The 27,263-nt window shown below is 35.3% G+C and overlaps 1 protein-coding gene across 1 annotated transcript in view; it reads right to left on the reverse strand.

Annotated features, from left to right (window-relative positions):
- The window catches only part of SNTG1 (syntrophin gamma 1), a 158,891-nt gene that overhangs the window by 17,022 nt on the left and 114,606 nt on the right, over window positions 1-27,263 (reverse strand). The window contains exons 13-15 of the mRNA XM_035895882.1: window positions 26,978-27,049; window positions 10,642-10,794; window positions 5,111-5,203 (exon numbers count right to left, since the gene is read on the reverse strand). Of these exons, the coding sequence (XP_035751775.1) occupies window positions 5,111-5,203; window positions 10,642-10,794; window positions 26,978-27,049 (318 nt within the window). The remainder of the gene's footprint in view (window positions 1-5,110; window positions 5,204-10,641; window positions 10,795-26,977; window positions 27,050-27,263) is intronic.

The following is a 27,263-nucleotide window of genomic DNA, read 5'->3' on the forward strand; positions in this document are numbered from 1 at the left end:
ATATGAAGTCTACAGAATATGGCTTTGAGTTAAGCTTTACCCAAAACAGTGGTTGAATTTGATATGACTAGTGGCAAAATAATAGAAGTTAACATGTACAAGAAAGACACGGACCTGTCAGAGTGTGTCCAGAGCAGGATCACAAAATGATCAGAGCACCTCTCCTGTGAAGAAAGGCTGAGAGAGTGCTGGTTCTTCAGCCTGGAGAAGACAAGGCTCTGGGGATACCTTATTGCAGTCTTTCAATATTTAAAGAGGGCTTATAAAAAAGGCAGAGAAAGACTCTTTACCAAGGCCTACAGTGACAGGACAAGGGGCAATATTTTTAAACTAAAAGAGGGTAGTTTTAAATTGGACATAAGGAAGAAATTTTTTATGATGAGAGCAGTGAGACACTGGAAGAGGTTGCACCAAGAAGTTGTGGATGTCCCACCATTGGAAGTGGAAAGATAATAGTTTGTACTGATTTTTCAAATACTGATTATAAAAATCCATACAATTTATAAAGAATTATATGTAAATATTTTTTTCATGAACAGTATGACATTTAAAATACTGGTTTTTTGTTTAATATTGAGTTTGTTAATTCATGTGACAGTTGCTAGGACTTTTGTACAATCTTAATGCACAAACGTATATGTACGTATTAATATGATATAGATAATTTAATTTACATTTTAGTCATGTTTTCCTTGTCCTGCAAATATTTTTTTCATTTTTCATTGTTTTCTCAGATCTCTCTTGGAAAAGAGATTTTGAACTCCTGCTTCATAAGAACTTCTTCATTAGGTGGAGAAATAACACTTTTAGCTTATGTGAAGAAACACTTCTAGTTCATGTTTCAGTTTATGTGAGTATAATAATATTGTTGAAGAACATTACCAGCTTATACACAACCTACACCTGCCATCATCATAATGAAGATACCTGAATAAATTTTTGGCTGAGAGGATCACAACCTTTATCTTTGTATAAAATGATGGAGAGTAGGTAATGGTTTTCCTGTTTAGGTACTCATTAAAATGTCATTGACACACACAGGGCAGATTTGAGACAGGTTTTCATCCTGTGGCTTGTTTGACAGTTTCAACTGTAGCAGTCACTTGGTAACAGATTATGTTGCATTATACGGTATTGTTTCTCTTCTCTTCTAATGCAATTGCATTAGAGACATCCTTATCATCTCACACTGCCTAACGCCTGACTACCTAACCAAACAATATGTCCTCTTTTTTAATCCATGGTGCTATACTTTATTCTAAAATACAACATAATTAAGGTGCAACAACTGCAGGTAGGTTTCTGAGGATACTAACTGCACTCTGCTTACAACACTGAAAGTTTTAAGGTAATATAATCTGCTTCAAAATAAAGTGCAGAGAAGTTAAAAATAATATTTTTACCTCTTTTATGTGTAAACATTTTCTATGTAAAATATTTTTTGAAAATTTTACACAGTAGTTTACTTATGTTTATGCAATTTATTTAAGTGACTATATATCAGAAGCCTGAAAACATTTTTTGAGGAATCTGTTGACAACATAAATACTGTTCTAACTGATTAGAAAACTTGGAGAGTTTCTCGTTTGATTTGCCTATGTGCCACGTCCTTTCAAGTCACAAAAATGTGTACCTGTATTTCTGTGTACAAAACCTTAACTGTGAAGGGAGCTTTGTTGGTTTTGTTAGACATTTTTATTTCTAGTTGATGTGCTTTTTAATTAGTAGCAGAAGTATATAATGACTTTTGGAGCACCAAAAGAATTACATTATTTGTTCTATGCAACATTTGTGAGATGAATGAAGGAGTTTTCCCAAAGACTGGTGAACAGTGGTAGGAAGACCTACAAGACAGCATGACTAACATATGTGACACATAGCTCTTAATGACAATTGCTGGAAGAACATTCTCCAAGAAGCTTTTGTGTATTGCTTATAGAACTAAAATGTTTATGATCCTTGTGGGTTTTACGCTTTAAAGGGCCCACTTTGGGAGGCTGGGATTTGTAAGTGAGAAAAAAAAAGGTCTTGAGGTCTTCATATTAAAAGCCTGTAATGAGTTTAATAGTCTCAGTTATTACTAGTCTCAGTTATTACTATCCATTTATTTTCTTGAATTTCCAATGTACAGGTTCTCCATGCCTACAGAATGGATTAGTATGTGGCATATCTCTGGTATGCATGCTATCTAATAGATCTGGCATTTTTAACACAGTGCCTTTATCTTAAACTGTACTCTCTGCTTGCCTCTCTTTCTGTATCAAAGAAAACTGAAACAACCCCTGAAACCTTCAGGATTCTCAGTGTACTGACTCCTGAGCTTTAACAGCATGTTCTCTCCCTCCATTTAGGAAAATAAAGCCCGCTTTTACAAGAAAAATTAGCAAGCATTAAGAAGTTGATTTTGTCATTCTAAAATGAAAGCAGAGAAAGCGCAAGAAACACAGAGAAAATATGGACAGTGCAAGTGGAAAAGGTGGAAGGGAAACTAGGACATAAGTCTAGCACTGAAAAATGGGAGAGAGTCTTTTTCAGGGGGAAGCACTTCTGCCACAGCATGCGGCTCCTGGGTGGTGTCAGGACCTTTCAGGACCAGAGTGACACAGTAAAGGGGTGGTGATAGATTTGACATATCAGCAGGACCCCCCTGTTCTTCCTTGCAGCCTGTATGTAAGTGTGGTGAATGAGTGGTACAAACTGAGATTTATAAGGCTGGTCTGGGTCCAATAAATGTTTTGTGGGCTGCTACCTCCTGCCAAGGCTGACAGAAGAGAAGGAGGAGAAGTAGCACAGCATGTCAGTCGCTGATGACGCAAAATGTACTACACTTTCTCTAGCTACAACTACAGTCTATTCACTACAATAAAAATATCTTTCCTCCAGTTCATGAGAAATTCTGGTCTGTTTTGTCCACATAATGCCTATGAAGCCCTTCCCTTCCTGAAGGAAATCCCTTCACACATCTACTACCCTTTCACACTTTGACGAAACCTCTTTCAGATTCTGTAAACGTGTCTTTTTTCATCAGTATTTAGACCCACGAGATCCCCAGACTCTCAGCTGTGGTTAATGCTTGGCTTAAAATTTCATAATTTCTTGTATGCTGAGCCTAGATGCCACCCCAGAAGGAACAGGTTCATTCCATGGTTTCATGGCTTTACAGATGAAAGGGGAAGGAAAAAGTAAAATTGCCTCATACTGTTACAAAGCTTTATTGGGCTTCTCAAGATTGGGAGACCTGGAAGATGGAAAATTCTTTTTGGCTTTCTTCTGGTTGTCATAAAATCATCAAAGCTTCATTCTTGCATTGTGAATCTTCTGCTACTTGGTTGTGCAGTGTGGTTTTCATTTAAGTAGGTTCACAACCTACCCAGTCAGGACTCTTCTGGCTTGAAATGGAAGTTAGATGTTAATTTTTTCTGCACTTGTTTTGGTGTTGGAGTTTATAATGTATTTTTAGTACTACTTATGTGACTTGGTAGGGAACATGGGGCAGCAGGAAGAGAAGAGCTGAATGCAAATCTGCTGGCAATGCTAACAATTGCTTTAGTGTTTCAGTAGTCAATTTCAATACTTGAAATGTTTTTCTGCTCTTTGCTTGAAAGAAAAAATAAAATTAAAAAATAATTGTGAGGGCAAAGAATAACTTTTTAATAAGTAATATTGTTCACCAACATGATGTCTCCAGGAATTTTGTGCACCTGGAAAGGTATAATGACTTAAAGTTTGAGAAAGCAAGATAGTGAAGTTATATCCCTACTAGAGCTTTTTTCTATATCTGGAAATCTGCTGTACATATTCTAAGTACATACTAAAAGGATACCACACCCTTCAGCCATGGTAATAGGTATGAAGGCAGCTATGCTTTTACTTTACTATCTGAAATTTGGTGTATGTTTGTACTGCAGATAATGGCTTTGAAAGAGTCTGAAGTATTCTGAGAATCAAAGATGTGCAAGAGCTTTGAAGGAGATGCGAATTACCTTTATACAAAAGCAGGGAAACCTACACATTTTTTTCTGAGACACTGTGTTTTAATTCTGTTGCACTGATTTTTTGTGTAATACCTCCTAAGTTGACAGTCACGTATTTCACTGATGAATCATGCAAGACTATTTGCTTAACAAAAAGAAATATGGATACACAAGTATTTGAATTTCAGATTCACCAAACCTTATGCAAAAAAACAGTAGAATGGAGAGGGAAGAATAAAAGGTTCTGATTAGTGGAGTAATGTTGTGGGAATGGTTGACTTAAGATAGAGGATAGGAGCATATTCTGGAGGGAAAAGGGCATTTTCAGCAATTGCTGGTGGCAATGCTGCAGCATCTCAAAGGAAAACAGGTACTGAAGAGAAGTGAAACTCAAAAAATATTTCCCATTCTCACATTCTCCCACAAGAGCAGTGTCAAGTAGTAGCAATAAAGCCTGCTTATATTTCAGTAATTGTTAGCAATTAGTGCAAATGCAAACATACGTAGGCTCTCGATTTTACTGAGATTTGGATTTGCATTAATATAAACTGGAAATTGATGCCACAGTATTCGTTTGATATAGCAAACTATTTCATCAGTTGTACTGAGCTTTTTTAAGACTGATGGGAAAACCATGAGACATACAGATCATGGTTGATTTCTCTTTTTACAGACACCTGAACAAAAATGCCTAAAACATAAACTGAGAATTGCTGTAAAAACACACACTCCTACCCATGAAACAGGAGAAGACAAAGGTAGGTTCTTTTCAAAGCTCACAGATAAGTTTGAAACTAAGAAGACTATTTCCTTTCAAAACAAAGGATGCACCAGCAAAAGAAGAATCAAACTGAATCATCTGGGCTTTCATGTGAAATTAAAGAATGAAGACTTTATGCTTGCTTCAGATTGATATTGGTATTGACTTTTCCATAAAAAGCACATAACAGAATACAACTTTTCACATAATTTAGAAATCACCCCTGAGTTTAAACTAAAGCACAAGACATTTGAAAAGAGATGATCTGCTGTGATAACGAAAAGAAGTACATATTAAGCATGCACTAGTTATCCCAAAATATAAGAAATAATGAGAAATAATAGTAATGTCATGGAAACAAGTCTTAGAACTTTACCTTTGTGGCAGCATCAAAACAGACGAAGCCCATGCTAAAGTCAATGGTAAGTCCCATAAGATGACTCTCCAAAACACACGCATACGTCTTGCACTGTAAAAGAAAAATCAGAGAACATACTTCTTCAAATTCTTTCTAGAAATGGTATTTCTGTGTCTTTATTCTAATGTTTATATATCTCAAAATTATTATCAGAAATAAGTCAATTGTGTATAAATAGGTCAATTTATTACCAGTGTATTTCAAATCAAAGGATTTATATCAGTGATGAAGTTTCCTAAGTATTGTAAAAAGAGGCTTTGCTTCCGTTAGGGAAAAAAAATCAGAATCAGCATTACCTCAGTGGTTTACTAATGACAACTGCTAAAAGGGAAGTTTCATTATTTTCAAACTCCCTTATTGTATTGAGAGTAAATTCCTCTCACATTAACATATTCCTATTAGCTTTCTAAGACAAAATAATGCATTTGTAAAATACCTCTTTTATATGCTGTTTATTGGGGTTTTGTGTTGTCCTAAATCTCAATGAAAAAGGTGGTATTTCATACCATGTGGCAATTGATGTAATCATATGAAATACCTTTTTTGCCTCAGTAGACAAATACATCTCAAAAGTCTCTATGAAAAACCTTGAAAGGCTGACTTTCTCATTCTATTATTTTTATGATTCTGTGAATCTGTGCATTTATTTCTACACTTCAAAACATGCTGTGAGACATCTATTAGTGTCGTTTTCAGGATCAAAAGTATTGCTGTGCCTGAAGGCTGACTTCAGGTATGAAATAACAAACGTGATTTTCATCACAAAATATGTAAAAAAATGAAAACATTTCCAAACCTGATGTAAATTCATTAAAGAAACCATTCTTATTTTATAGAAATTTTACCCTCCACATTAAAGGAAAGATAGTTACATTCTTCAAATGTTGTTATAGCCACTAAATATAGGAAATGAGAATGAAGAGTTCCATGATCTATAAAGTTACAAAGAAAGAAAATATAAATTTTAAACCTGGGGACAATGTAAGTGACCAAATTATCAGTGTTACAAAAATATAGATTATTGGTTTTGGCATTTTGATTATGAAGGATAAACCACATGCCTTTACTTATATATTCTTTGGGTGGGCTCTTTTGATTCTAAATGGTCTTTCTCAGCACACAAGAAGCTGAAAGGCTCATTAACAGAGTTGAAATAGACATTATAGTGAAGGAAAATGGAAAAGTTCATAGCTATATAGATTCTTTGTTTACTTTAAATTTTACTTTTTCCACTTCAATATAGATTTCTTTTCTGGAACTGCAATATTTGAGTGAATTGCTTTTATAGATCAAATCAGGTCTCAGCAACATACAGTTGTTGGTTAAACTTTGTGCACACAACTTGGAACTCTAGAATCCAGGTTTCAAACAGTGATATCCGTGACTGAAGCTGAAGGACACTCTCTGTTAGTGATCAGTGAGGCATAAGTGCTGTATTTAAGCCAGTCTATAGATGAAGCATGGACATCTACAATTCAGAAGTAAGACCAATCCATGACACGTGCTTTACAAGATGATTTTGTGGTTTTTGGAGAAGCTACACCATAAAACTGGTATGAATATGTAAACTTTGATCGTAAATCAGTGTTGTTTGAAAAGGACAGGATATTGCCTTTGGCAACATCTCATTAGTAGACAAAAAGTGTAAAATAACATTTCACAGTGACTTGCTACTTAATGAATTCACATATGCAAAAATGTTCAGGATTTGCATGCAAAGCAAAAAAATGTACAGTTTTGGAGGATTACCTTGCTAACTTCCTAAAAGATGTAAACTACATTCTTATTTGTAGACCTCCAAGATATCTAGAACAGACATAGAGCCTTTACTGAGAACTAAAATTTGGCAAGGAGACAGTACATCAGATTTAAAATACATATTGCTGTCTAAGTCATCTGACCTCTGACCTCAACACTAGAGGTCAACCTACAATGCACATTGCAACACCACGCTGAGCTGGCACAGCTACCTCTGCTTAAGCACAGCACTGTGCCCGGGCTAATTAGCCTCACTGCGAAGTTAAGATTTATGAGAAACAGGACATATCAGTCTTAGTTCAGTGCTGCACTGAAAAAGCAACCTGCTATCCCAATCTGAAGTTTCTTTCTACAAAAAGCAGCACACAGTTTCTGGTGAAATATCACCTAGTTCAGCTCAATGTGGTTATTGGTAGGAAGAAACTGCACTGTAAGGTGCAGACCACCAGTAGTAGCTTATTCTTTACTTATACATAAGATCAATCTATTCCCTCAGACCATGTATTCCATGATGTTCAAAACAATTCAGAGAAGCAAAAATGTGAGAATAACAAAAGGACCTCTGGACAGTGAGATTTTAGTTTCTTTGAGGAAGAATGTCCCTTGCTTTATGCGTGTGTTGTATGCACTTGAACATGTTTCTGGTCACAGGTCAGACTAGGATTGTGAAATTTCCGACACTCGTTAACTCTCTTAAGAATTTTCTCATCTTTATTTTAATTTTTCCTTTAATATAGACATACAGAGAAAAAAATGCAGAAATTCTTCCCAGGAGACTTGATAATTCAAAATTTCTTATACATTTAATAAACACTATAAATCATTGGAAGTGACTATTAATAACATATAATGTGGGTGTTCAGCTTTGGTTTCTGATTTCTCACATAGACTTCATGAAAACGTTGTAACTGAAGCATCTCCCTCCCAAAAGAAGCAGAAGATATTTCATCACTCACTCTAGCAGGGCCTGAAGGAGACAAGCCAAAGTTGTTCCTTATTCTATTCCCTCCATACACACAGTTTAAATTATGGGAGAAATGACAGGTTGTAAGCCTAGCGCAATCTATCCCTGAACCTAAGGGAAACCATACTTTAAGCCTAAGTTTTAGTTCAGACTTTCAAATTCAGATTCAACTTCACTGGGGAAAAATGTTCAAGTACTGTAACACAAAGCAGCTTACACAATAATCCTTATATTAGGGAACAAATAACTACAATACATACAAGAAGGATGGCAAGAAAAAAAGTCATGACAGAAGTGGTGAAAATTTTAGCATAAAGTAGCAGGAACACAAAGGGAACCTGACAATCATATGTAACTGCACAGCATTATGCAAGCTATAGTAGTCTCAGATTCTTCATGTAACAATGCTGTGAGATAGTAAGGAAAGATGATCCCCATTTCAACTGAATTTTTTTTTCTTTTAATAGTTAATTATGAAAATGGATTAGCATCCCTTACTAGTAAAGAGAGACTGTAAGACAACACATTGGCACCACTATAATACCGTACCACATATTACTGCTAACCTATTATCAGTTTGACTATCTCTCCTCTAATATATTTATTTCCTAAAAAAACCCAACCCTGCCTAACTTGTGTTTTAGATATACCCCTGGCAGAAGTTATGAATTAGGCTTAAACTGAATTTATTACATATTTTTAGTGAGGCATTTTTAAAATATTTTAATTTGTGATATATTCTTTAGAATTACATCAGAATAGGGCCCTGATTCACCTCTCATGGACATTAAAGGCAATTTATACTGGTTGAGTAACTCTGATATTATTTGTATGATTATGGAAGAGTACACAACACATTTGAATAATTTTAAATGGCACCTTTCAACTGTAATTATATTTTCAAAATTATATGATTTCATAGTAAGACAAACCTGCACATGGCTGGATTATCATTCACATGCAATATGAATATTCATATAATAAGATTGCATAGAACATAATTTTACTAAAAATGTACAGCTGATACCTCAATTTTGAACCTGTCACCATTTTTTCTCACAGAGCAGTGAAAGAACTTGTCAGAGACAAATTATACCACTACTTAGTCAAACCAGATATTCTCTGAATCTGCAAATTGGTGGATGAAAGCAGTAACTGATTGCTGAAAGAAAAATGAGGGGGCCAAGACCAGTTATATTAAAAATTATTATTCTTTTTTTTACCAAACTGAGATATAGAGACACAAGAAAATAAAGAAAAAAGGTGAAATCATAAGGGTGAGTTCCGCAATAATAACCTATCATGAGAAGCCTATTTGCCCACATTCACAAATTTGCTATAATTAATCAATCTCAGAAAATCATAACTTTGAGTTCATAATTGCTACTCTGAACATCAGTAGAGTGAAAAGAAAAGTGGAAAGGTTAAGATTAATCTGAGGTTAGGATTATTAGGGAAATTCTTTTTGGGAAACATGGGAGCAATTCTGAATAAATGTAATTCTAAAACCCAAAAGAAAAATCTAAACTAGGAATGCTACAGTATGAATCAATATTAGAGAGGAACAAATATGAAATGGCATCTGGACTAAGAGTTACTCAAGAAAATCACCATATATTCTTTTGCTGATGGCACAGTAGTGCTACAAACAACGTTGCAGTCAGTTATGTGAGAAAGACAAAGCATCTCAAATATTTAGTAGCAGAAGTAGTAAGAATAGCTCCTGTAAAAGGTAGCAGAATGCATGAACTTAAAGATAAAAGTTGAACCTTCTTCAACTCCTCCTCCAACAAAGGTAATATACATTAAAACCAACAACAGTGTAGTTTTTGCAAAATGCATCATTAGTATATACTAATTCAGCCCATCTGCATGTGTTGGTTTATAGGTCAGAAGAAGGCTAATATATAACTAACAATTTGTCTAAATAAAAAACTGTCAGCGCCTGTGTTCCCAGGAGGAGGCAGAAAATGAGTGCAGGGAAAGTGAGCATTAGCCAATCCTTGCACAGGCTAATATGCTAATATGACTTTTGTAGGTATGTATACAGAATAACTCATGGCAGCATCAACTAAAGCTGTTCCAAGCACATGTATTTTTTATGATTAGAGCATCAATATAACAACTAGGATGAGGTGAATTATAATTGTGATTTTTTTTTCTACTATTTTAAATTAAAAAAAATTACTTTTTGGTCATGTGAGAAAAACGTATTTAAACACTCTGATTTTGCTATAAAAATTCACCAGTAATCTGTACCTGAATGTCATCCATCTCTGTTTTTTCATCTGGCAATTGAGTAAATACACAAGAAACAAGAAATGGGTGAAAAAAGAATAATGCATCTGAGGTACAATTTTGTTCTTGCTTGCATCAGGTAAGTACTCTCACTCACTGTATGCTTATTCCTGATTATTACCAGGACAATTTAATTGTGTCATGTTATCCAATAACAAATGAAGTAGAATGTAAGACAGTATGTAAGAATACCTAAGCAGCTGTTTCTGACCCTGATTTATAGACTGGTTTTCCTCTTCTGTCGATGAACTTTAGTTAACAAATATGTATCAACTAGTCATAATAACTCTAAGTTTGTGTTTGAGGTAGTCTTCTTCCTGACGTTAGACTGCAAGCTGTTTGGGAACACCAATAAAACAATACTAATCTGAGAGCTGCAGGAGGTCATTTCTTAAATTACATAAGTACTTCATATAGACCTAATTTGTTAATGAACCAAAAGGCAAGTCATTGAGACAGTTGTTCTCACCTGTATCCGTTCAACTTCTAAAAAAGTTGCTGTTTGGAAGGCTTTTTCCCATACTGTTAGGTCAGACTCCAGTTCCACAGAAAAGTAAAGATCTTCTCCAGATTCAGACTGGACACTGAAGCAATGTTTCCGCCGGTCCAGTAGATCACTGTCCTGATGAAAACCTGAAGTTATATAATCTGGCATACATCAATTAATATTTTTAATTGCAAACATCTGTGCCTCAAACCTAGCGTTTTAAAATGGCATTTTTAGTAATATAACACTGTAGTAACTACTGAGAGCTGAGAAACTGAAAATAAGTGTTTTGGTCTAAACATTGATATTTCAATGAATTTTAAATAGGACACCTATATTCAGGATGGTACAGAGCAACATAGAATATCTGGCATAACTTCCAATATCTTAACAAATCACTTCTCAAAAATGTTATCATCAGCTATACACTTCTAAAGTTGATAAATTCTATAAAAGGTGTCCACTTTCTTTTCACAAGAGAGGAACACAAATATCAGCTTCTCTGACCGATTTGAATCACTCACCCTACTGTGGAAGGCCGGCCAAAAGAAGCAAGAGATTTATTTAAGCAGTATGAGAAGTCCATCTGCTCTATTTTCCCTATAGAGACTAGACAAAACGAGTTCACATTTCTGGTGGCTTACAAAATCCAACATAAAATTTGTCTATAGCTGCATACTGCCAGTGGAGACTATAGTGGCTGCCAGTGGTTAGGATGCTGGGTTTGGACCTGGAGGAGGAAGTTATTTTTGGCTTTACTATCAACAAAACACCACACAAAGGATATCAGGTTAAAAAAATATAATATTTAATGATTGCTAGTGTTTGTAATTGGCACTAAATCAAAGAATAACCACGTTAATCAGGAAATCCATCACTAATTTTTTTTTCAATTATTATTTTTTTTAATACAGGATGCTTTATGCTAAAATTCTGGCATACAATTATTCCTTGTGAAAAACACACTAGCAGAAACAGTTTTAATTAATTTTGTCCCTACTACAGGAAAGCAGCTGTCACAAGCCACAAGCTCACCAGCTGTCCTTGCAAATACATCTGGAAATTTGAGTATATGTTACTTCAGTGCAATTTCTACAATGCTACCCCATAGCAGAGGGCACTGTTGATTTCAGTAAGCGAGACTCACAGGACAGTATTGCCTTCTGGTTGTACAAAAACTGAACAGACCAAGGACACCATAAACAGCTTATATAAGCTGGAAGGACACCTTACATTGTTCAAGCCAGCTTTCTTTGGGGCAGAGAACCAGGAACCTAAAGCTGACTGAGAATGGAAGTATGTAAAGCAGGAACCTGTATGAAACTATTCCTTTCTGGCAGATAAGTAGGCAATGGTAGAGTAAGCATTATTTTCCTCTTTCTTTTCATTCAGTAGACATGTGACAGACCTGCTCAAGAAATCCAAGACAGCGTGTATTCATGAATGTATTTCAAAATTGCTTTACAATTTTTAGAAGAATCAGCTGTAGAGGTAACACACCCTCTCTTTGCAATCTCTTAGTAGCTCCATAGCATTAAGTCATGGATGGAAAAATCAGAATGACATAGGCTGTTAGATCTTAAAAACAGCACTCCCCCAAAAATTAATATTCTCACAGACTTTTTTCCAAGTGTTCAGTGGGCTGTGTAGTTGAACTACTTAGATGTAGCTAAATAATAGCCTATGTCCTATGACAAATACTTTTGTCTCTTTTTTTTTTTTCCCTTTCTTTTTTCTTTTTTTTGTCTTTTTTTTTTTTTTTTTCCTTCTTATTTTTGTCTTTCCACTCAGGTCCATCTGCTAAAACTACAATGTCAATTCTGCTCACAGTATGTTTTGACCAGCATTCAAAAAAGAGGTCATAATGTCTAGGTTGTTGTTAATCACACCTATGCTCTACTGCATGCTCAGCCTCAAAGTGCACAGAACAGCAGTACTGTGACAAATGCTTAATCTTGTGGCGATGTCTAGCAACATAAAACATATATGCTAACACCTGACTATACAAATGCTACCAATACTGGATGAGTAAAAGCACTGGCTGACCCTCACTACTCCGGGAGAGAAAAGATACTTTGTATAGCATAACAGCACTTCTTGTCTAACTGGACTTCAGCATGGTCTTAAGCTCATTATGTCCCCAGAACTACACCTCATTGAACAGACCTGTTGGTCTATAACCAAATGGACCTATTCAGCATGGAGTCTTGACAAACTTGTGTGCAAGGTACATGTCTTTCCCATGAAAGGTTTTAGTTCTTCATAGCTACAACCTCAGAAGAAACTAAAAATATTTTGAACTCTTCTTCACCTGTTCTTGACAACAGTCAGAAGAGAACAGTAAATTATTACTAATGCAAACTCTTAAACCTTATTTGAAACAAGACTATGGCACTATGTGGATCACAGCAATTGAAGTAATAGCCTCTGTTTTTAAATGGGAGGAAGTTTAGTGCTGTGCTCGGTTCTGGAATGCATATCTCTGTTTAGCTGGGCACAGTTAAGGTTTCATGCTTTTAAATTGCATTTTTAGACTCTCCCATTCTCAAAGGCTTTTTTCTATTGAGAAAAATATGCTGGCTACGAAAAAGGGATGAGTTCTCATGTAGACTGTGAAAAATGAAATGTTGAAAGATTTACTGAGACTGATCTCTTTTAAAATGTGTTTGAAATATACAAAAAAAAAGTTTTTGAAGTGTTTAAATAAAAGCTTGTGCATTTTATCTTCAACATTGTTAGCAATAATTATGTTGTATTTTACTAAGAATTACATCAAAAAAGGATGAAAAAAGAAAGAAGAGCTAAATGGGATCTACAATATTAATCCACGTTTTTGCTATTTATATATGAAAATGAGAATATTCTTTGATTTAGAAAAGATCTAATCAGTAATAAGTAGCATTTCCCCTCAGTGGTTTATGTATAAAAATTTTAGAATATTTCAACTGCTACATCATATTGTGACAAACACACACAACGTACTCATTTATTATTGGCATTTACATTTTATGAAGTTCTTATTTGGAATGAAAACAAAATTCAGCATTTCCACAGAAACAATTAATTTTCCACAGAATAGTAATTCCATTTTTTGACTAGTTCTAATGTATGTATTTGTCTATGGCTAACTCCATGGTAAGAAAAGTTCAAGTCAAATATATTTAAGTGTTGTACTTTGGTTTTAAAAACCATACTGTCCTGGTTTTGGCTGGAATAGAGTTAATTTTCTTCCTAGTAACTGGCATAGCACTGTGGTTTGGATTTAGCATGAGAAGGGTGTTGATAACACACTGATGGTTTAGTTGTTGCTAAGCAGGGCTTACACCAGTCAAGGACTTTTCAGCTTCCCCTGTTCTGCCAGGTACACAAGGAGCTGGGAGGGGGCACAGCCAGGGCAGCTGACCCCAACCAGCCAAAGGGCTTTTCCAGACCATAGGATGTCATGCTCAGTATAGAAACTGGGAGTAGAAGGAAGGGAGGGATGTTCAGAGTGATGGCATCTGTCTTTCCAAGTAACCATTACGCATGATGGAGCCCTACTGTCCTGGAGATGGCTGAGCACCTGCCTGCCGATGAGAAGCAGTGAATGAATTCCTCGTTTTGCTTTGCTTCTGTGTGAGGCTTTTGCTTTACCTATTGAACTGTCTTTATCTCAACCCATGAGTTTTCTCACTTTTACTCTTCTGATTCTCTCCCCATCCCACTGTGGGGGGAGTGAGCGAGCAGCTACATTGTGCTTAGTTGCCAGCTGGGGTTAAACCTCAATGCATACATATGTGGTATTCCTTTCCTTAGTAGTGTTTCTTTGTACATTGTAAAAATAATTTGGTGCAAGACTCTTTAGTACTGTTTCTGCTCCTTTTTCCTGCAAGATCTTTCTTTAGTTTTCTATTTGTTCTCAGGCTTTTAAAAAGTTAAATCTATATTCTAAATTTATAGATCTAACTTGTTTCCATTTGTACAATGGATAACTGCAGGAAACAATATGTAGGCAAAGCTAAAAGACAGCTTTCCAAATGTCCTTGTAAAGGTAGGAATTTAAAGCAAAATTTTTTCTTAGGAATCCAACTGAGAATTGTCCAAAAGTCTCTGCAAAGTTAAGATAAACTTGTCAGGAGCCTCAAAACCCGGTCTGGATTTAGCAGGAACCTTCATTCATTAACTTTTACTAAATGGTTATTTCAGCTAAAATATAAAATGTCATTCTACACATTTAAGAAACTGTTATGACCCTGTATTTTTATAATCACTTACTAGTCAATGATGGACATGAGCCAATTTCATGTTGATTTTTTAAGAACTCTTTCACACTGTTAATGACGAGCCGTACCATTTGCCCCTGATGTTCTCAACGTGAATTAATACAGAATCTCTGAAAAGGAACAGTCACAAAACTTGTAGCAGGAAAGTAGTCCTGATGAAGGATGGGCTGTGAGGAACGTCCTTGGCTTACACCCAGCTTCAGGGCAATCAGCATCTCTGCTGACAGGATGGTATGACTCCTGCTTGCCTAATTAATAATGATGTCCATGTTAAGTGAGAGTAATAAATTTGTCTAAGGGAACCAAGCATGGCTCATTAGGCAGGTCCTTTCAAATTAAGGCAGAATACTTCTTTATCACTAAGTAGTGACATCTCCTTCTTTTCTGCATAGGTAATCCTTTCTCTTTTGAAAGACTGTCCTCTCCAGAAGCTGCACCGCTCCTTTTTGATTACTTGTGCCTTTTCATTTTATGTATGATGAATGCATTGAATACTCATAGTTTGGCTATCATTTAAATCCACTAAGATGCAAGAGACCCTCAACTTCTACTATAGTCAGTGAGAGTTGAGTTGTTCTATTCTACAAAGGTCTGCACAATAGAAAACAAAGCTAGGTCTACTGGTTTCATGTTCATGGCATGACTTGTACCCAGGAGGTGCTCAAGAACTGTCTTTACCTGTGAAATAATATGTAATATGCAGAGTAATTTGGTGATGGAACTGTAAATATTATTGACACTGGTGAGCAGTTTTTGACATGAACAACAATTAATGTAAAATGTTCAAAACCATCCTAATCAGAGTTGTATATCCAAACAGACAAAATAGAGCTTGATTTTTAGATAATTTTATTACAGCTGTTAAAATGAGGCAAATATTAATGTTTGTGATATTAATTATAGTAATTCTTAATGAGACACAGATGAGAAGACAAACAAAACCTGTTTTCTTTTTTGGCTAGTATCCATCCTATCATAACTAAGATTCAAACCTAGCACCTAAAAAAGCATTCTCCCGTCAATTCAAGAGTGCAATAACTCCAAGGCAGATGTAAAAACTAATCATATAATGCCTTTACACTTGCTGTCATCAGTGCCCTAATTATTTTACTGTTTGTGTCTCCTTTCACTTATCAGTTCCATCTGCGTAAGTATACATCCTTCTTTCTAAGGGAATCTAATGATCTACTTCTTTATCGTAAACTCTGGGAACACTTTTCTTGAGCATCACCATTAGTTGCTATGGAGATGGTTCTAATAGCATTTACAGGCGGCAGGGAACAGATTCACTCCAGAGTGAAAAAAATATATTGCTTCTCCAACATATACTTATTAATCAAGTAATAAAGAAAAAATGACCCATGCAGACATGCACATGTTTGTACGTATCTCATCTCATTTGGACCCTTCTGGATTTTAATGTTAAAAAATGGAAGAAAAATGTTGAAATTGCATATGTGTTTATATATGCATTCAAATAAACAGAGATTGCCAGCTAAACTAAAACTGGACAGAATATTTTTCAATGTCCAAATTTTATGAAAATATATTTTCTCAAAGGAAAAATAATTACAGGTTAAATTTTAGCTTCAATTAAATTTCCATTAGAAAGACCTTTCTGGTTTGCTTCAGAGCAATGGAAATATTCATTCCCTGTAGCCTATTAAGTACAGCAGTAAGCTTGAATTACTTTCATATTCTGCTGAATAGGAAAATTAATTTCCTATTCTGCCTGATTAAAAGGTGATACGGTCTCAAAGACCCTCATCTGAATCAGAGCAAGAGTCTGAACACTGGTTTCTCCTGAGCAAGTGCCATAATTGTGCCTATTACTTAATGACCTCCACTCAGAAATGTGTTTATTTTAATACCATGTGAGGAAAGTTTTCAAAATTTTATAAAACAGACTAATCTTTTGGAGAAAGAAATTAGTCTAATATTTTCCAGAGAAGCATTGGTGGTTATTTTCTGCTAACAAGAAATCAGAGACTAATATAACTAGAAACAGAGATTAAAAAATGTGCTGATCATATTCTGGGAAATTTTTTAAGGTTTTGTACCTCTCCAAACTTTGGGGCATTATTTGCTGGAAATTAAGTTTAAGAACAGATCCCACAAGAGTAAATGTAATCATAATAGATAGTAATGCTAAAGGGTGATCCTGTCTTTTCATCCTGAGCCCTTGTTTACAACTTTCTCAAATTTAAATAGTTGTAGCTGGGGGTTTTTCCATGTTAGTTGCCTGCCTGAGGGTATTTTTTATTTTTATTTCATAATTAAACCAGCTGAATCTGTTCTGTGAAATAAATTAGGAGAAGGAATGAAATTGGCTTGTTCATGTTAAAAACAAAGAAACAAGAGACAAGCAGAACCACCCCCTGAACTGTTTTTTGGGCTTCTCTGGGACCTCCATTCTTTGGAACAGCAACAACTGCTTCAGCAACAGAAGCAACATCCCCATGATGTATAGGAAGAGAAGAACCTTCCCTACTTTTCCCAGCTGCTATGGGATGTCATGCTACTAGTCATGGGAAACAAGAACAGGACATACTATTTCTCCTTCAAGAGGCTATGTAGCTCTTCAAGAAGAGAAAAAAGCACCTGACTCAAAACCAGAACTGGACAGAGAAATTATGTGGAAGAGAAGTCTTTATCATTCTAACATGGTGAATTTTTTTGTAGGTTTATTGGGGTTTTTTTTCCCCAATTTTAGATGCATTTGTTTTAAAGGTATGAAAAGGAAAAGGTCTTTCAAAGGTCTTCCTCATGGAGGACACAAATATCAGAAGGATAAGAATTAAATCCGATAAAATAAAAGGCTGGAAAATTACCCACCAAACTGATTATGCATTATAATAAAAGCATTACTTACATGACTGCATACTCTTCTCTTTTTTTGGTGGTTTTTTTTTTTTTCAACAGAATTCCTTACTGAAAGTTATAATAAAAGCATTACTTACATGACTGTATACTCTTCTCTTTTTTTGGTGTTTTTTTTTTTTTTTCAACAGAATTCCTTACTGAAATAGCTTGCTAATACTTTGTGGCAGGCTGAGAATAGATTAGAGTAGCATAGTGAAAGCATTTGTGTTGGATGTCAATATGTCAGCAAATTCATATCAGCAAATGTGTAAAAAATATTTTACATGTACTTGCTAATAGTGCTCTGAAAAAAATTCAAAAGTGCCCATGGAAAAGAAGATCTTATCATAAAACAAAATAGAAATTTGTTAGGAAATTTTTATTTCTGTTTTCAGTGTTGGCTCTGGCTGTTCAGAGTAAGTAACATGTAGACCTCCACTGTGAAGAGAATGTACTAAAGGAAACTTCGAATAGTTGTTCCTGACACAGGAACAATTTATTTCAGATAAGGAATGGGACAGATCCAGTGAAAAAATACAGTGTGATCACTGTTGCATGAAAGCCTATAGTCCTAAATCCTTTATACAATATAACTGCAACATCTTATGCTAAATTTAATTATTGCAATAGTCAGAAATAAAGATGGGAAAAAAACATCAAATAATTAAAGGATGTGACTAAAAAACATGAGAAAATTGATAAATGAGAGAAAAATGCTACACAAAAATCTACCCAAATTGATGTTTCAGAACATATTAGTGGATAAAATACTGAAATAATACATCACTCCAATCTTGAGAAATTCCCTGAAATTGCAAAATCAATGAAAGGAAACCTTCTCAAACTTTGGATAAGTCTTGAACATCTGAGATGCAAGACATATACTTGTCTTTCCCAAGGATCCTCCTTCAGTATTTACATTTCACACCTTATTTCTGTTCTTTTTCATCATTCCTTTTGCCTTATGTTAAAACTTGAACTTGCTTTTGCCTTTCAAGGATGTCACAACACCACTGTGGGTCTCATAACTAGACAGGCAGCAAAAAGCAATTTCTTGGAAGAAGGAAAAGCTGATGCCTTTAACCAACAGAGAGGTTGCAGGAGTCACTTTAACATATATTTTCTGTATCTGTTATTATTTTTCTTTTCCTCTGTGTCTATCTTGTTATTTCATCCAGGAAGCAGGATCAGCCTCTGAGATTATCAGCCCCAGCCCAACACAATGGACTAATTTTTTCCCCAAAATGAGACAGTTTATACTATCCTAATGTCACATTAAAAATGTCCAAAAAGGGGGTTTTCTTTAAAATAAAAAAGAAACCTCTTGAATTTAAAGAGAAACAGAAAAAGCCTTACTTAATAACTTTACATTTCAAATATTGTGTGTCCCTCCTTTTCCAAATGAAATAAAAAGTGGCAGCTTTCAAAAAAGACTCATGGTGTTTGTACTGTAACAGGAACATCAACAACTTTAACGCACAGGGCCCATTACATTTATCCAAGTTAACACACCACAGATTAGGGATTGTATCACTATATACATGTTGAAGAGAAATGAACTGACATCACATATAGAATCACTGAAAATACGGATGATCGGGCCAGAGGTGTGGTCATCTACTGCATATCTCTGTGCAAGGTAGGAACAGCTACACACCAGCTTATGCTTATAAGGATCCAGTGATAGAAATTCAGCAGCCTCATCAGGAGCTCTGTTTCAGTACTGAATGACACTAGCACCTGAGAAGTTTTTCTTTATGGTGTAACTGAAGCCAGCTTAATGGTGGTCTTAATGTCAGTGGACATGGAGACCATTTATGAATTTTACCATATTTCTTATCTTATAAGATAACTGTAATTCTTGTTAGAGTGGTATCAGATCCTCTTCTCTTTGGAAACATGAAATACTCTTAAATTTAGAACAGGAGGCAAACCAAAGCCTGAAAATTACTTCAACTCTTCAGAACTGAAGCACTCAATGGCTTAGCACTTTTTCGAAGGACTGGCACCTGGCTAAACCCTGGCTGAAAATCTAATTTTCCCTGGAAGCAGCATTAACCTATTCATAAAAAGGATTCATTGGTTATGCCTCCTAAGAAGTTCTGAGTACATGTGAAGTACTTTAATGGAACCACATCAGGATGCAAGTCTCAGCCATTGAGCAAACTATATTAATGACAGATCTCAAAATACATTCTGTACCTTCACTTTATAAGTTTATGTGTCTATTGGCATTAATTTTAATATTTTTTTCTGAATACATAAACATTTTTAGTAGTTCCCCATGCTTTATTTATATCACCGTTTCCCCGTACTTGACTTACTGGAAATGCAGAACAAAATTATAGGAAATTTAAGTGGGAAATTAACATAACCGCATTTGAGGATTTTTACACACACTAACAGCTAAATAAGGAAGGAAACACAAGTCTTATGAGACACCAAGTTTGTCCTGATTAATATAGTAAGAAAATTACAGCTGCACTGATGTGAGTGATACCAGCTGTAAACATCAATGATTCACCATGCTGACATATTGCCGGCATAGACTGCCTTTCACAATTATCCACACATTTCATTTCAGAGCTGATCTGACACCTGAATATGTTTCCTGTTCTAGGCTGAATAAAGTGTGTTTTCTATTGTAAATCTCTAAATATTTTTACATGACACACCGAAGACAGAAGAGAGGTGACTGAACTATAGAAAGCATTTCCTCACAACTAAAAGGAGACGCTTGGATGAAGCTGAAGAACATTAGTAACTCAAGCAAACAAGGCAAACTTGCTTGCAGAGAAGTGTGATCTTTTATATTATTCTTCATAACGTACCTGAAAAATTTAACAACATTTTTTCTACCCCCCATATAGAAAAATTGCTTAAATATTGAAGTTATTTACCAATTTATCAAAGATACTTAAATCTTGTTAAAATATACACATTTACACATGCACACACACTCAAAACACACAGGCTAAAACTGCATATCAAAAATATAAGAGGTACCAAAAAGACATATATAGTTCAACCAGCTTTGAAGTACTGAACAGGACAAGGCCATCTGCCTGTTTCTGACGCTAGCGATATAAGTACCTGCTTTTCTGCAGTATTGAAGATTTGACCAATCCTAACATTGGAATTAGTTGGCTGTCAATGCAGCTTTACCCCTCAAAATAGAGGATAGGGTGAAACAAGCTTATTCCAGAATAAATTAGAAACATTTATTCATAGCAAATTCTACCAACAATTCGGTTGAAAAATGACTCATAGATACATTTGAATGTCAGAAGTAGTATCATTAGATTATCTTGCCTGACAAATTGCTTAACATGGATCACAGATTTTCATCCACATGCAAGTGTCACTGTCCCACTAGCACCAGTTTGAATACAACTGGTGGTAAAAAAAGGAAGTGGTTTAAAAACCTATCAGCTTCTCCTACTAGTACCTTCCACTGATTAATCATCAGAACTTTTGCAGTTTCTAACTTCTTCCCAATTTAAACTTGCCTGACTTTGTTTTCTAGTCACTCTTTTTACCTTTCTTTTTAGGGTTAAAGAGTTCTTCAGTGCCTTGCATTTTCTCTCTGTTAAAGTATTTCCACCCCATAATGAACAGACCTATTGAATTTTTAATAAATCACTTTGTATGCTTATCAATTTATGTATTTACCCCCCCCAGGTCTTAAGTTATTTGCATCTCCATAAATGTTCCTTTTACATCAAACATAGCCCACTGCTGTTTGCCATTATTTCACAATTAATAATTTAATCCAATATAATTAAAATGTGATTTTTGTACTCAGCCTGCTTTACCTACTTTGCATGTCAAAGTTATTAATTCAACACAAGAATCTTGACAATGAAGAGCTTTATACTTATGAGATACGTATTTTTACATGGTATTTTGAAAACTTTCTACAGAACCTTTTTTATAATCCACTATGTTTTTGGTACTGTATGAATGTGATTGTCACGGTTTGGGAGGGGTTTTTTTGTACTTTTTTACTATCTAAAATTATAAATATTGCATTAGGTAAACAGTGCTCTTTTGCTGAATTTATATCAATAACACTTTTTCACACAGTCAAAAGATATCTTTTTAAAATCTACTTTTATGGTTCAAATTTTAATGGTCTTCCTAACTGTTTAGAAGGTCCTAATCACATTAAGAATAGTGACTTATTGCCTTGCTTAGGGCAAGTCTCCTCCTCTTTCTTTTCCTTGTAATCTGATGGTTGGAAAAAAAAAAAGAATACAGTAACAACAAAATAGTGATTTACTAGAGGACTATTACAAACATGAACCCACTAGTTCTAAATGACATAATAATTTCTGACGTCTCTGATGAAGGTGCAGAAGATCCTGCCTTTTAGGTGCTTGAGGCTGAAAGAACTGTAAAAATTGAAAATGGTATCCCAGTTTCCTATATCATTCATGAGAAGAGTCAGCCTTTGGAATGGATGCTGCAGGAGAAAGCACACTTCACACGTGCAGGCAACTATGAAGAAAACATTGGCAATGGTGGCAGATGTGTTCTGAGTTTTATTTAACATGTTTGGACTATATTCCCCTCTTGATGATTAAATCAGTGAAGTCATCTGCTGGGTGTAGACATTAATATTTATTTAGTGTTTTAATATTTTTACTGTCACCAGAAGTGATAGTATTCTCTCATACCAAAACACTGAAATATTAATGTGCATTGAGTAGGATCTGGCAGTTCATATTCTCTACTGTAGCACTTCTGTCATGAAGTTAAACTTAGAGAAATCTCTCTAACTGAGGAAAATTACAATTCTACTTAAAAAGACAAACTTAAGGTACTAAGTCTCCCTAATCAAAACTACTCTTGTACAGTTCATCAGAATTTTAGTCAGAATTAAGCAGTGGAAGAAGGAAGAAAAAAATGCTTTCAGACAGGTTTAGTAAAGTCCTGTCCTTGTGGTACAAAGGACAGTTATTGAAGTTGCCAGTATACAGCAGGAGAAAATACCAGCAAGCTTGGGTGAAATCCTAGTTCCTAATGATTGTAAGTCTGAATATGGAAAAGGATTTTGAAACCTCTCATTCCAATCTAAGCAAGCCATGGAATGTAGATACATTTTGATTAGTAAGTGATATGATATTTAGTAATTCACTTTGTCAAAGAAGATGACATGAGACCCATATTCTTTCTGGCTCTACAGAGGTGTTGCGGAAGTCCTGACAAACACATTCAGCCCTGCATGCCGATGATAAATCTTCTGCTCCTTCTCATGGTGCCTAACAGCCTGATCAATGTAAAAGGAAATATCCTTTGGAAACATTAATTTTAGAGCGCCACTTCTCACCCCTGGGCAAATTCATACAAAGGTAAGCACAGACCACTTGCAAGTCCTTCTACTTAAAGTAAATATTAGCCACAGAAGCTGTATCTATACTAAAAAATGAAGCATGTATGGGACTGTTTGTTGACACTATAGCCAGCTGGCAAGGACCAGGCCACATCCATACTATGAAACTCTTTATTGCCCTAAACCAGGGTGCTCACATACAATGACTTATTACAAAAGCTCCTTCACCCATCGTAACTCTCAAGCTATGCCAGGTATTTTTTGGGAAGAGTACTAGATGGTCCATTTGGCCCAAAATCCATGGTAGTGATCATTCTAACGTAAGTTAAGAATATAAATGATGGCTTTTCACTATCTGGGAATGTTCTATGATATTTACTCTGAGTGAAGTATAGACTGAACAATTTCAGTTTAGCTGAGAATATGGAACTAAACCCACTTCAGAGACACTGAGGGATGATATTGTCCTGCAAACAGGCATTACTTTCTTCCTGGATTTATTTCTGCCCAATGACATGTGATTGTCTCTTCTGAAGTAGAAATACAGAATAATTGTCTTCTCAATTTTCCTGCAAAGAATGACATGCAATCAGCCTCTGCCATGGAAGAACAGGAAGTGCAGGAATGGGAACACTCTGCGGTAGAAAAGCCCATGTTCTTTTCTTCATTTTTTCATTAGGTTTTCTGAGCTATCATACTATCAGTCTCAGAAAATAATCACTTCAAACCCTGTTTGCCCTTTTGTCATTCAGTTCATTAATTCTCCAAGGAAAGCAAAGTTATAATGAAAGTAGCATATGAGGTACTGTAGAAAGGAAAAAGTTTGAAGGTGATTACAAAGCACCAAAGTAACTTTTTTTTTAGTTGCCTCTGCTTCCGTAACATCCATGGGGTTTGTACAAGTGTGTCTAGAAACAGGCACTGCTAAAATGCCTGATGATGTTGGCATTAAAGCTGAACAAAACCTTGGATCCCTACAGAGGTTCAGTGTAGCAGTAGCAATGCGAAGCTGTTTTTCTTGGGTTTACTTGTTTTTATATCTAGTAAAACCATCATTAAGTCCTATTGTACTTGCTGTAGAAAATTAGAACATGGTGAAGATTAATACTCCAATGTCAGAAGCTGTAATTTCATTGCAATGATTTTTCTACTACTATTTTTTATTATTTACAGGTTTTAGTCAGCTAAAGAACCCAGCTGAAATATTTAAACACTTTATAAGCCTGACCATGTTTACAGACAATAAAGAAATAACAGAAAATGAATAACATGATAAAGAAACACATAAATTATATTCCTGTATCACTTAAACTGGGATTGCCTCTCTGCTGTGAGGCCTTCTGTTAATACAGGCTGAGAATGGAGGATCTACTCCCAGGCAGTTTGGAGAGCTGGGTGATAACTAAAACCAGCATCTTTGAACTCTTTTCTGTGCTTCCACACAACAGTGCCAGGAAGGCATTGGGATAGGTTTTACTGCTTTGTGGACTGACTCCTTGGCTGTAACTAACTTCTGATACATGGCTGAAAAGAGAAAAAAAAATCCCCACATGTGTATACAAAAAGAGGAGATAATGGAGAAGGGGGGAAAGAAAAATAGCTAAAAATGAGTGGATGAGAAGAGTATCCACAAAGGAAAAGGGTAGAAGAAATGAAAAGAAGAAGGACCTTTAAATTACAGAAAACTACATGGCATAGATTCTGTACATTTCTATTCAAGCAGTATAATAAAATCTTTGGATAAGTCACAGGGAAGAGTTGTCCTGATTCCAACAGGCTTACTTCTCTGAGAAGATCTACCTTGGTGCTTACCATTTTCCAGGCTCAAGGCCTGAAGTAATCTGAGGTTACCAGAAAAAAAAAAAAAAAAAGTGTATGTCACAAGTGATATTCTTCACCTCTCTCAAAGCCTGATTGTGCTTTAAGAGCATTGTTCATATTACACCCTCAGTGAAATGTCTTCGCGTGACTAACTTTTCCTGTTATTTTTCTCCATACATGATCATTACTAAAGAGTCAGTATCTGCACATGCTTGGTAGTTAAAGGACATACCACAGTGATGGGACATATTGAATTTGAGTTGTTCTACTCCTTGATGAAGACTCCAGACCTCACAGCCAATGTAGCAGTAAAAGAACTTCTTTCACTTTTCTGTTCCAAATTGCTAGCAGAGAGGTTTTCTTCAGACTATACACAAAGGAAAAGGGTAGAAGAAATGAAAAGAAGAAGGACCTTTAAATTACAGAAAACTACATGGCATAGATTCTGTACATTTCTATTCAAGCAGTATAATAAAATCTTTGGATAAGTCACAGGGAAGAGTTGTCCTGATTCCAACAGGCTTACTTCTCTGAGAAGATCTACCTTGGTGCTTACCATTTTCCAGGCTCAAGGCCTGAAGTAATCTGAGGTTACCAAAAAAAAAAAAAAAAAAGTGTATGTCACAAGTGATATTCTTCACCTCTCTCAAAGCCTGATTGTGCTTTAAGAGCATTGTTCATATTACACCCTCAGTGAAATGTCTTCGCGTGACTAACTTTTCCTGTTATTTCTCTCCATACATGATCATTACTAAAGAGTCAGTATCTGCACATGCTTGGTAGTTAAAGGACATACCACAGTGATGGGACATATTGAATTTGAGTTGTTCTACTCCTTGATGAAGACTCCAGACCTCACAGCCAATGTAGCAGTAAAAGAACTTCTTTCACTTTTCTGTTCCAAATTGCTAGCAGAGAGGTTTTCTTCAGACTATAAATTTGGTTTCTTATTTTTGAAGTCTCTGATGTAAAAAGTTTCTGGATTTTATTGAGCTGTTCCATCTGTAACCTGCCTCCCTAAGGAAAGTGTAGTGCACCTACGTGACTTAGAAAAACTAGGAAATGTACCATGCATATAGAATCATTGAATCGTTTAGATTGGAAAAGACCTTTAAGATCAAGTCCAACCTTATGTCAGTGTAAGGTCTTCCCAATGGGAAAGACATTTTTAAAATATGATTTTTCATGCTTCCTTGTGATACTAGTCTATCTCTTCCTAGATGAAACTTCAGAAAAGACCAAATTACCTTTAACATAATTTTGACCCCAAAATTCCCAAACCAACATACACAGGAAAGCACTTCAGATGAATGGAAAGAGACAATGCTTTTTCATCTCTTTTTCATCTCCTTTTCCTCTCCTCATGTTTTAGATTGAGAAATGCTGCACATCTGGAAAACTGTTTTTCACTGCTTTTAAAACAGAGAGAAGACGATATATGTTAATTCTGAACTAATTCAGAATTAAAAATTAAATACAATGTACAATAATGGCCCTATTCAATTTGCTACTCATAGCTTTAACTTTCTAAACATATTTCATTATCTCTTCCCATTTGTTACAATTAAGGCAAACTGAAGAAATTGGAAAAAATAAGACAAAAATTTTCAGAATGGTATTGCATAATTTAAAGACTCTGCTGTCAGTCTTAGTGAAATCTTACATTGCAGCCACTGTTAGTTTCATCAACATATTTGAAAGCAAACAAATTGATCACTATTTCTTTACCTTCTCAGGCAGAAAAAAAAAAAGTTATACTGGTTAAATATGACATTAAAGTAAAGCTATAAACTCCATATGGTGTTATGGAGAAATAACATAGTTACCTAGTCAAAATCAATTTCTTTCCAATTTTTCCATGCCTTCTAGTTTGGCTTTGTATCTACTGACACCAGGACTTCTGATATTGACTTCAAAGAGAAAAAAACGGATCTCTTTCTGCAAGGTGGTCACATGCAGTTTCCAGTTGCAGTGTTATGCTCTGGCTTGTTAACTGGTCTGACAATGTGGTGATTTATTTTATACTTTCTCATCATACCTTGAGAATTTTGCACATGATCTCATAAACTGAAAATGTTTTCTCAGCTCGCGTCCAATCCCAGGTTGTGACCTTGAAAACAAACAAACAAAACAAATAGGAAAAGAAAGTAAGTTATTCTTCTTTATTTCAAGAATTGTTTATTAAAAATATATATACATTATTAAACTATTTACATCCAGTATAATATGTACAGAAGGACCAAGCTCTGTCTCAGAGCAATAACTACCAGGGCCAGACTATTCAACCCAGGCAGTGCTTAGGAGACATCCCGAATCTGTCCTTG

Source organism: Egretta garzetta, unplaced genomic scaffold (assembly GCF_000687185.1).
Source record: "Egretta garzetta isolate BGI_Z169 unplaced genomic scaffold, ASM68718v1 scaffold36, whole genome shotgun sequence".
Lineage (NCBI taxonomy): Eukaryota > Metazoa > Chordata > Aves > Pelecaniformes > Ardeidae > Egretta > Egretta garzetta.